Raw genomic sequence first — 11,688 nt, 5'->3', positions numbered from 1 at the left:
TTTGTGTTTATTTCTGGCTCGGATCGGAACGGATCCGATGGGAAGGGGCATGGGCATGGGCATGATTATGAGGTCCTTGTTAGTCCGTTTCAATTGGCGGCGCTTTCGCTTTGAGGTCGAGCAAGTGGCTGCCCAATTTGCTCAGTGTTTGTGTATCGTTCTGTGGGCCTGGCTAATTGTTTTGTGCCCTCACAGATCGGCTACCTGACCCGATCTCGATCTAAGTATGGGAATCTCGGCGGCTTATTTGCTCCGGATTTCATTATTTTGCGGTGAATGTGGGAAAACTGCAAGCAGGCTACAAATTTAACAAGTTTTTTCTTGGGTTCTACAAATTACTTCGAGTTTACTGGAAAATTTCTCTCACAGCTAAATCAGATGTTGACATCCTGTTTAGTCTTAACATTAATTTATTTGTGTCTCATTAAGAGGACAATGCCAAAAATTGAATTTTTGTTGCAGCCCTGAAAATAACCCTAATTGCAAGGTTCGTTTGGAATTAGTGGTTCATTGGTTCATGGTTCGATTTCTGTCAAAGTTTTGGATTTGCAAAGTTGGCAGCACCAAGTTCCCCGTTTCCGCAACTTATGTCACGTGAACTTTTTGAAGTGTTCATTGGTTTAGTTTTACCTTTTTAATTTGTCAAACCCCTTAAGTGCGTGAAAATGAGTTATATAACTATTGAAATCGATGAAAATGACTCGCCAGCTGCTGATCAGATGGATTTTGAGATACAGGAACACTCAAGGTAAGTCGAAAGCCCATTTTAGCTGCAAGTCATTGAAATGAAACATTTAGCACTGCCCAAATTGATGAGCAAGTCGTTGATGATGTGCAAGTCGTTGATGATGAGCAAGTCGGTGATACTACAAAGGAGCACGTAATGAACAAGACGTTGCTGCAAATGGTGCTCTCCAAAAAACAAGTGCATTTGGTAAGTAACTTCGTAAGTCCTTTAAATATCCGAATAATCGTATTTCCTATCCAGAGTTTGGCCCAACGTTGGGTGGCATTTTATTTGGAGAGCCCGACGGCAGCATTGGTTTCTCTGTTGCAGTTTGTGGTGGAGGCCAGTGGGAGTCAGTACCAGATTCCAGAGGATACTTCAATGCCATTCAGCTACAGTGACATCATCTCCAACAGCTCATTGCATTTCCCCAATGTAAGTTGGGTAAATCTACTTAATAAAGATACCATTCTCACCTGGCCCACTTTCAGACCAGCATATATCCCCTGATTAGGAAGCCTGCGGACGTCTTTAAACAAAAGGTGGGCTCCTTTTTGAAAGCTCTGCTGCTGGTTGCCAATGAAATTCCTTTGGAGCTATACGACATATTTCTAACCGAGATGACGAACTTTGTGTTGGTCTGCTCGGACTCTACTACTCGTGCATTTCGCCATACAGGCACCATGATAGGTGAGAAACCATTTTAATATTTAAACATAACAAATAAAACAACTTTAAATCGTTCCAGGTCTGAAAATAATGACCATACTAAGCGATCTGAAATCCTCAGACGATGAAGTGGCACAGACCGTGTGGATGCGGATGTTCAACAGCATGTTCCAAGTTCGTCGCCAGGACATGGTGAACGAGATACGGCTGCTCTGTCTTTTCGAACTTGGCCAGTGGCTCTCCAGATATCCGCAGTGCTATATTCAGCCACCCAGCCTCCGTATTTTCTACGAGTCCTTGAAAAATGGCTCGGGTAAAGTGAGGCAGTGCAGCATGGATAATATTTCAGTACTGTGCCGCAAGGATGAACTTTTTCCGCAGTGCGTGGCATTGGCCACTGAATTTCGGGAGATCTTATTGGATCTTTGCGTGGACAAGGAGGATGAAATAGCTGAGAAATCCTTGCGTCTCCTCACCGATTTTTATAAATTTGCTCCAGAAATGCTAAGTGACGGCGTCTGCCAGCTGCTGGAGCAACTGATTATGGCCGCAAATCGGGGATTGGCTCAAGCGGCCGTCGATCTCTTCATTCTGCGCAGAAACGGCTTGGAAGGAGAATCCTTTTCCCAAAGAATACAACATCTTCTGCAGTTTTTCGTTGAGAGCGAACATGAACAGGCCGACCATTTTGTGGATTCCTTGTTCAACAACTGCAAAATTGTTCTGGACTGGAAGTCCATGATAGCGGTGCTAATGGAGAATCCCAGATGCCAGCAACTAAGCGATATTTATTGCTCCTCACTGATTGCAATCCTCCTGGCAGGAGTTAAGCAAGCCACCACTGGGGAGATACCGCCCGGCAGATATACCAATGATCTGAAAAGGGAGCCGATCAGAGGCGCTCAGGAGATAGCAACTAAGTTACTAGCACCCGTTCTGCCCGAACTCCTGCAAAAGTACGCAAACCGTGTAGAAGACATAGAAAGACTCCTGGAACTTCCAATGTACTTCTGCCTTGAGTATTACCGTGTGGGGAATAGGATGGAGCAGCTTTCGGAATTGTTCGAGCAGTTCGACATCATACTCTTCAATCAGACAAGCTCCACTTTGCTTCAAACCGGAGTGCAAACTCTGGCGTTTCTGAACCGCATGATTCCCAACTCGCATACCAAGCATTTTCTCATCGGCGCGGTGACCAACTACAAGATGGCCTGGCAAAGGATGCAGGACCTGGGCTCGACGGAATCTCCTCAAAATTGGTCCAACCGACTGCTGGTCACTCTGAGATTGCTAACAATCCTAAGCGGACATTTCGATCTTACGGAATGGCAGTTGACGGAGCCGCTTCTCTTCAGCCTGAAAAGATTGGTTAGTAGCCGCAGGATGCCAGATGGAACTGACCTTCCGCCGGAGGCATTGTCGCTCTATCTAAAGGCCAGCTTTTGCTGCTTAGCCTGGGACATGGAAAACTTGAAGGAAACGGCCTTTGGTAACGAAGGTTTGGAGGAGTATTGCGCTGCCCTGAATCAGAACCTAGAAGACTACCTTTTTGTGACCTTCTCTCTAGTTGGCAGTGGTCACACTGAACCACTGGCATATCCTGTGAGTGAACGTTTATTGAATTATCTCTCCTGACTTGTTAAATGTTTGCTTGTTTACTTACAGTGCTTTTCATATACTTGCGATCTGTTTGTCTTACATGGAAACCTCTGTGGAAGTTCGAATCCCTCGATTCGTTCAGTTGCGCACGTGCCTTCTGGAAATGAGGTTGACATTCTGGAGAGCTTCCTCATGGAGAACTTTCTCGAGCTTAGTCCTGCGGATCTCATGAAGGAATCCAACTCTGATCAGCTGCAGAGGATTCGTGCAATCCTTACCAGTTACTTGAAACTGGTGTGCTTAGGAGTTATGCCCTCCATGAGAGCCTCAAAGTTCTATAAGTATTACGTAAAGGTGGGCAAGTAGCAAGACACTTAAAAAGGAATCTTACTGAAGTTAACTACCCTTTGCAGTACCACGCTCCCTTTGGCGACGTTATGAGATGCTCCTTGGAACTCGCAATACAAGTGAATCCCGTTCACTTGGCAATGACCTTATTGCACACATGCTTGCTACTTTACATGGAGATTTTCGCTGATGACAACGCAGCTGGACAAATGCCTTTAAGGTCACCAGAGTTCTCCGAGCTAATGGAGCTGGCCAATCGTTTGTCCAAGATACTTATTCCCAATCCCATGGAGTATCGCGAGTGTGTGATTGGGTTCCACAGATCGGGCATTATGTTCGTCTTTGAAGCGACTCAGAAACAAAATGCCGTGGCCTCAAAAAAATTGCCTTTCTTGCGTGTCCTCAAGGTGTTTGCACCGCTGCTCTTGGCTCAGGACAAAGTAGCAATATTAACGTATTTCCAGGGCTTTGAGCAGCTGGTAATACCTAAATGCAATAGAAAGGATTTGAAATATTTGAAGGATTATCGAACCGCCTTGAGTCCTCGAAAAACAAAATGTTATTCTGCGGCAACTTAAAGAAGACAACTTCCCCGATGTTATATGTATCTAAATAATGTATACATGCGCAACTCCTTGCTAAAGTCGTTTAAACAGTTTTTGGAGATTTTAAGTGTATCGCTTTTTTGGTGTCGATGGAGTATACCTCTCCGAGCTCACATACCTTTGCAATTGCGTGTTCATCCCGCTTGCCGTTTTCCGAATGTGTTTGTGTGCAATAGGAAAACCCATCTCAGTTTCGCCGGCAGCATTTGGCAAAGCTTTTCCTCGCTGCAGTGCCACCTTTCCTTCAAATGGCCACAAAAGGTTGCGTAATAACGAACAGTATCTTGTATCTGCAGGCTGCATTCATTCGGCAGCTGTGGTATCGAATTTCCAAAGTCCCAAGTCCCATTCAATTCGAGGCGAAGGCTGCTCGGCAATTTTCAATTTCAATGCCCGCTCGCTGACAAATTGACTCGCAACTTTGTGGGTTCTCCTGGTGCCCCGAGTTCTCCGGGCTCTCCGTGTTCTCATGTCAAAGGCTGCACGAGCTAACACGGCCTTTGACACCCCGAAATGGAGATGGAGTGCAGGGAATCGAATGCCGGGTCCTCAAGGTGGGCGCTAAAATTTTTGGGAAACGAAACTAAACGCATTGAAATTCAAGTGGATATTGGGTCACTTCTGGTTTTGGTTTTCAAGTGCTGGCCGCTTGTCCATTTCCTTGGCACATGCCAAGTGGTCGCCGAGTATCCGATTTCGGGTCTGGAAACCTACAAACTCCCATCTAGAAATTCAGTACTTTGCAGGTTCCACTTCGCCCAGCTGTGGAAGATGCTCGCCGAAACATTCCTGGCCATCAAGCACACGGTGGCGGAATCGCTGGGGAGCAACATCTGGTCATACTGATCTTAATTGGAACATCTCCTCGAGGAAGGCACACTTTGGATGTTTCTCGCTTTGCGCTGGGAGAAATTAACTGCACTGAAGATGGATAACCAATATACATTAAAAATATAGTCTAATAAAGTTAAAAAGATATTATGATATACAAGTTTTGATGTTTTATTTGAACTAGATGAGTAATGTTGAAGAAGAAACTTAAACTGCAGTTATCTTCTTAGTAATGTGAGGACTCAGTATTTCTCTCAGTGCACTGGACAGGTAGCTGCGAGCGGAGCACAGCAACCTGGCCCATCAATTTCGCGTAACGGACTGCGAGAACCGCTAGGCCATGGCAATTGCATTTCACGGTCCTGCCCCCCGATCTCTCGGGCCCCAGATCTGTGATCCGCCAACGGAACCTCATCACAGATGTCCTGACGGCCAGATCCGATCGCCCTCGGTTGCGGTTTAACGAGATCTGCGCCCGCCCCCTCGACACACGCCTCCACAGGAGGAACCCCTCGAGCCGAGATCTCCCCTAGCACGATTTTTGGGACCTGATAAACGCAAACCCCGCTCCTCGGGCGAAAGTGTAACACAATTTCAGACACGCGCATCTGTCGTTCGGTTTGAGTTTCGGATCTTGAGGAACAGTTGTGGCAGTCGAAAAAATTCAGAACTGTTCGCAAATAAGGAGTTTTAGGGCGACACGTGGCACTTGATTCGTATCACATTTCTGTACTATTTCGGGAGTTTACATTTCGGCAGGGAAGAAGGGTTTCTGCTCTTTTTCTGCGTTTTTATTTCGTTAACTCCTCTTGCCAACTGTCAACCCATTTGGCCGATATTTATGGCCAGTTGCCGTTGGGCATCGAAAATTCTTTGGGGCAGGGGTCGTTTGCTGTTGCAACTGTTATTAACATGAATTTATTGCTTGTTTCGGCCTTTTTTCGGCTGCGAATTTGAATTTTGGCGAACAGAGTGTGACCACACCGCACTTTAACCGCTATTAGTGCCTAAAAGGGCTAAAAACATGCAGGACGAATGTCCTGTTAGAAGCCAATAACTTAGGAACCTTACCTTTTCCATATATAACATATGCAAACTCTTCCTTTTTTAAAACGTTTAAGTTCAATTAATCATGAAACCTTTACCCCCTCCACTTTGCTTGAAAAATGTCCTTATAATAGTCTGAAGTACAACAACATTAACAATATTAACTTAAGCAAATCCGTGTTGGCCCCGTCAAGTTGCGTGTAAAAACACAAATTCCCCGATTCATCATCGCGACAGGAGGTCCGCACTCGAAGTCCTTTGCGATCCTCGCGGTTCCATTGATAAATGGAAATGCCAAACGAAATTTGTCGATTGTCAATCAGAGGATCTTGATCCTTCGAGGTGATCCCTCGACTCCGCGACTCCTCGCCTGACAGCAAACACGCGGTGTTGTCCTTGCTCATTTATTCCCCTGCCTGGTGGCTGGTGACTGCTGGTTTCTGTTTCTGTTTTTGTTATTGTTGCTGCTGCTGCCTAATGTCTTGGCAAATAAGGAGCGCCGCTCCTGGCGACGACTTCTGCCACGGTAGTCCCATGTCCCATGTCCTACATCCTCTGCATGTCCTGCTCCTGGCAGACACGGTGTGTGTAAATCAGGCCGCCTGTTTACAAATGTGTCGCCATCGCGTAACTCAATCCTTGCCGCGCTCGGTAACACAGGATGCGCTCGACAGCCGTCGCCGGCTTGGCAAACCAATAAATACCATTTAGATGTTGTCCTTAGGACTCCTACCCCGCCCCGCAGCGGCCACCGCTTGCGTTTCCTACACAGAGAAAAAATGTGCATCTCATTGGACATTTGTTAAAGCAAGCGCAGTTAAAGTCGCATTTAGTGCACGTTTTTAATAAAGAACAGTAGCATTTGTAAAGTAAATTGCCTCACAAGATAATCCTTTGTAATATACTTATTTGTAATCCCAAGACTTAAAAATATTTTCCGTGCTGCTGATGTGTCAACAAAGTCATGTCCCTAACATATGTCCTTTGACACACACACAAATCCCTGAAAGCACATGGGTTCCAAGGTGCAGCTGAACTCGCGCAGGACACGCATAAATTAACGGGCACGGAGTTGCGCTGATTGTAGCTCTAATCCCCGAATCCTGATCCCTGATCCCTGAACCCCGATCCTTGGGCCTGCACCTCTTTGGCCCCATTAGCACGCGTTCGCCGCGCACGCGCAGCCACTCCAAAAGGATAACGAATTTCGAGTTTCGGCTCCACTTCGACGTACGTAGGCCAAGGGCCAGGACCCAGAGACTGCTGCCTCAAGTGGCAGGGTTAAAATTAGTCGTGCCCTGTCAGCAAATCTGATTTACGCACCAGCTGCTCCTTTTCTCCTCGAATCCCGGCCTGCAATCTGCGCCCAGCTTTGCGGGACTGCCTCCTTTACTCAAATTATAATTTTAGTGGCAATCTAATTAAGCAATTACAAGCGTGTTGTTGAACTGCTCTTGGCGTGTTGATTTATACACTGGCAAAGCGGAGGATTCGAGGCTACGACAGATGTTGTAGCCGAAATCTGTATACTGTATACCTTGCCTTGTATTCATTATAGAACTTAGTATACGTAAATCATAGTTATCTCCTAGAACTTCCTGATTAAGGATACTATAATTTATGTGGATTTATAAGGCTTATTTATAAAAACATCATGGAAAATGGTAAAGAAAACTTCCTCTGCTGCTTCATTTGAGCGGGAAATCGACCTCTCCACTCCGTTAGGCTTACAAAATATGCAGGTCTTCTGGCATTTCCTAGACACTTGACTTGACACCCGGACAGTTCAATTAAATGCGATATTTACAACACCTGACACGGACCACAAACTGGACAAATTAGTTGACAGTCCGCCGACTGACTGACCACAGATGGTCAGGGGTCAAGTGCGGCTCCTGGGAAGCCCAGATGCACTTCTTGGAGAGGGAAAGTGAATGAAAATTAATTACCATGCCATCGATATACAAATAATCCATAAAGTGGTAGATACATTTTCCCGGTGGAGCGATCTGACACATCCTCAACAATTAATCATGCGAAGAGACATAACTTTCGGTGAGATTTTTAATGACTGCGCCTGCTGTCATCGCGTCGATCGTAAAAACTCCGGCCCGTGGGCCATCAAATAGATTTATTATTGAAAATATTTTGGCTGTCCCTTGATTGTTTGGGGTCCTTGCACAAAGGATAGTGGTGCCCAGGATGCGGCACTTGCGGATGCCCAAAGCGAATGTTGTGTTAAATTTATTTTTATTGTATTTTGTCGTTTTATGATGAGTTGGCGCATTCCCATTCCCCTTGCTACCCTCTATGTACCATCCGCTTCAATATTGTCTTTACATTTCCCGGGGCATTCAATTTCGATTCGTCGAGGGCCATAAAAGTGCAAATGGTCAAACATTGGGGAGTTTCTGTAGTGTTTCTGAGTGTAACGAGGAAGCAGCTGTCTTGTCCTAATACAAATCAATAAGTTACAATCAGAACAGAACCAGAAGCTTTTCCAGTGGCCAAACATCTACGACGACTTCAAATGTCCGTTTGTAACGCCGACACTCCTGTATACCTTACTAATTAACCCTTGTAGCTCCATCTCTAGCGAGATGGATGACAAGAGTGGGATGGGGCGGGATCTTGGAGGGAGGAGCGAGGAGCACATACAACACCTTTACACATAATTAGGGGCCTGTTGACTGCTCCCGACAATGGATGTGTGTGCCTATATGGAAGGTAAACACATGTCTACTTTGTGGCACGCAAGAAATGTATGGCAATGTCGGAGATTCAAGTACTACACTCATAAACAGAAGTGTCAAAGTACAAACTCTATTGTTAATACACCTAAAATCAAGTTTTCACCTTAAGGATGTAACTTTGCCATTTGTAAAAGAATAGAATAGAGGAGTTTTGATTTCTCCCAGTGTGCCGTCTCTGGCTACAGCGTCATCTTGGTGCTGCTGCCATTCATTAATCCACATAGAAATGCCAATGGCAGACTGAGATGTTGATGGTGCAGATGGGCATGGAGATGGAGATGGAGAGGTGTTGGTGATGGTGACCAAGGCGAATGCAAACGAAGGCGGCTGAGGCAAGGCGGCACAACAACAAAGCGGCCAAGAGGCCTATTAGCCACAATAAAGAGGCAGCCTCACACCCCCCCTAAATCCCCTAAATCCCCAATGCCCATACCCCTGGAAATTCTATTATGCAGATGAATGGATATGGGACTATCTGACTGACTGACTGGCTGGCTGACTGGGTGTTTGTGTGTTTGCCCCGCCAGATGCCATTACAATGTAAACGCAAGAAAAGTTCACTCGGTAGACTTGATGCGGGCATGGATGCGGAGACGTCTTCATCTCCTCCACGTACTTCTCCACATCCATATGTATATCCGAGGCAGCACTTCCAGCCACCGCAGCGGAACAATTGATCAAATATCATAATTTATCAAATGACAATGCAACAGGCGGCTGTGGCGGCGGCGGCGGCCTCTGAACGTTTACGTTCCCGTATTTGCTTGCCCCAATCCCCACACCAAAGACCCCGATCTCCCATCTCCGATCCCCGATCCCCAATCACCAAACCCCAATCCGCAGTCTGCAGTCCCCGATCCATTCGAAAGCTACAACTTAATTTATTTGAACAATTTAGGTCTGACACAACAGCCATCGTTTGGCTGTCGTGTTCGGTTCGCTTATTTATTTCGATGGTCAGTCGGTGCGGCCCCAATCTATTTAGCATAATTGCAGCTACGATCGGAACCAAGAACAGATAATAATGCATTCTTGTGTGGGGTCTGTGTAATCCTAGATGGGCCACGGTGGGTCAGATAACCAAATTAAAAGGCTAGGGAAAATATTGGGACAAACCGATTATTGTTCTATTATGGTAAACCTAGTCATGCCATTAGTCCCAATCTAACTGGGAAGTGCATTCTTCATCGAAGTTGGGGAATTTTCGAATGAAATTGTGTCAAGTTTGCTCACAAATTGGTATGTTTATGGATGCAAGATAGGTTTCATTCAGCTTGGCCTCAGTTTTAGTTATAACTTACTTATCAACTTTCTTTTGTAGGATTAGCTAAAGCATTGGCCATGTGCAATGCAGGATAAAGTAGCCTGAGACTACATTCTCCATCAGAAATCTATGTAAAATACTTTACCTTTTTTGTGTTTTGTCAATAGTGAAATTTAGAGTGGTACGTTTTCTGACTCCCAACTTCTTCTAAAGCCAAATTGCAATGGACAATTATGAGAGGGCCAGGAAACTGCAGGAGGAGGCGGGAGTTCCTCCCGGAGGAATCCAGCGGTGCTGCTGCAACTGCAGGAGGAAGCTGGATCCCTACCAGCTGTTTGACGACAATGTGGAGGACATTGCCAAGAGTCTGGCGCAGATAATGCTGATCTGCGGCATCAGCACCACAAAATCCTGTGCCGCCAGGTCGATAATCAAGAGGGCTTTCGTTTACCATGAACGACTGCGCACCACCTGTCCACCAAATCCCGCGCCTGGGAGTCGTCTGAATCGGGAGGACTTGCTGCAGGCTCTGCGACTGAAGTGCGAAATGGAACCGGTGGAGGCGATGCTCACCTATGCCATCATCAAGCGCGCCTTCAAGGCCTTCTACCACGGCAAGCCCCTGGTGACCATCAGCAATCCCATAGTGGATGCGATGACGGTGCACACCCAGCGTGCTGCTTGGATGCATGCCGCCCACAAGACCTCCAGGATCTTCGACAACTACAAGGCGGCCTTCTTCTGGGCGCACAAACACTACGAGAGGCAGATCAGTCTGGTTTACTCATCGCTGTATCAGCGGATGACTACCAGATCGGACCCCCTCCTGGTGCCCGGCTGTCCCTGCAAGGGCTGCTCCAAGCAGGAGGTTCCCGGACATCCCAAGGCCGGCCAGCGTCAGATGATGAAGCTCAAGCTGTCGGAGGGTGCAGATCTACCAGAACCCTGCCTCCTCTGTGGCTTGCAAGTGCCGCAAATGGATAAGGAGGTCAAGATGAAGAAGCCACCGCGTCCGATCATCAACCATGAGGTCAATCTGCCCAGATGCCAGCAGTGCAATTCTCCCTTCCTCATCTGCGAGTGCAACATCGATCAGCTGACCGGCGAGCAGTTCGGCGAATGTGGCCAGGACTCCTACAAGGTGAAGTGGTATCGTCTGCAGGAACCAGTGCCCATATCCCAACCCGTTTCCCGGCCGCTTGGCGAGGAGGAGCAAGAAACTAGCTTTGATGAGGCCATGGAACCTCCGGAGGACTGGGACAATCATCATTGTCCCATCGACTGCAAGCACGACTCCTGCAGCGAGTCCTCGAATGTTTGCCATAGCACCTCCTCCTCTGGATCTTCGGGCAGTGACTTTGCCACCTGCTCCGATGGCGGAGACAAAGAGGAGGATGTTGTGGCCAAGCTGGAGGATTACCTCAACAAACTGTGGGCCGAGGAGGTGGCGCAGAAGAGGAACCCCTCGTATGTGCCGAGAACGATCATGCCTCCTGGTCCGAAGTGTCTGAAGTGCAACGACTAGTTTCGGAGTTGTTTGTCCGTTAAAACTTTTGCTATATAAATTATTGAGTGATGAAAAGTGAACAAAAATCGTATGTTGGAGGTATATTTCTAACCTTCCAGATCTCAAAGATCTTTAATGGCCAGACACTAGACCCAAGTCTAAAAGTACAAAACGTGTTTTGTCACCTCTGGTTGTAAGTCTGGTTCAACGAGCTACCACCATGCCGCTAGGCCACCCACTCCCACTCCCACTCCCACACCTGGGGAATCGATCGCCCACACGGGAGCCGGCGCTTATCACGCGGCCACAGATCGCGTCTTGACAATGGCCACTTAAAA

The 11,688-nt window shown here is 46.9% G+C and overlaps 2 protein-coding genes across 3 annotated transcripts; both read left to right on the top strand.

Moving 5' to 3' along the window:
* The first annotated feature begins 512 nt into the window (after positions 1-512).
* Positions 513-4,015, top strand: LOC6532373 (cohesin subunit SA-3). 2 transcript variants are annotated; one of them, XM_002093089.4, is made up of 7 exons: positions 517-748; positions 799-934; positions 989-1,162; positions 1,219-1,417; positions 1,476-2,998; positions 3,062-3,349; positions 3,409-4,015. In XM_002093089.4, exons 1-7 carry the CDS (start codon positions 666-668, stop codon positions 3,919-3,921), a joined length of 2,916 nt encoding a protein of 971 aa, XP_002093125.2. In that variant the 5' UTR covers positions 517-665; the 3' UTR covers positions 3,922-4,015. The 2 variants fall into 2 exon arrangements, with proteins under 2 accessions (XP_039230007.1, XP_002093125.2); XM_039374073.2 differs by having other exon boundaries at positions 513-748; positions 799-1,162.
* A 5,927-nt stretch (positions 4,016-9,942) lies between these two features.
* LOC6532372 lies at positions 9,943-11,430 on the top strand. The gene has a single exon (XM_002093088.4). The coding sequence runs from the start codon at positions 10,067-10,069 to the stop codon at positions 11,366-11,368; it is 1,302 nt and encodes a 433-aa protein (XP_002093124.1). The 5' UTR covers positions 9,943-10,066; the 3' UTR covers positions 11,369-11,430.
* The last annotated feature ends 258 nt before the right edge of the window (positions 11,431-11,688 follow it).

The sequence above is a fragment of the Drosophila yakuba genome, chromosome 3L, assembly GCF_016746365.2.
Source record: "Drosophila yakuba strain Tai18E2 chromosome 3L, Prin_Dyak_Tai18E2_2.1, whole genome shotgun sequence".
Classification (NCBI taxonomy): domain Eukaryota; kingdom Metazoa; phylum Arthropoda; class Insecta; order Diptera; family Drosophilidae; genus Drosophila; species Drosophila yakuba.
The sequence above is the reverse complement of the archived record's forward strand: the minus strand, read 5'-3'. Positions and strand labels throughout refer to the sequence as shown.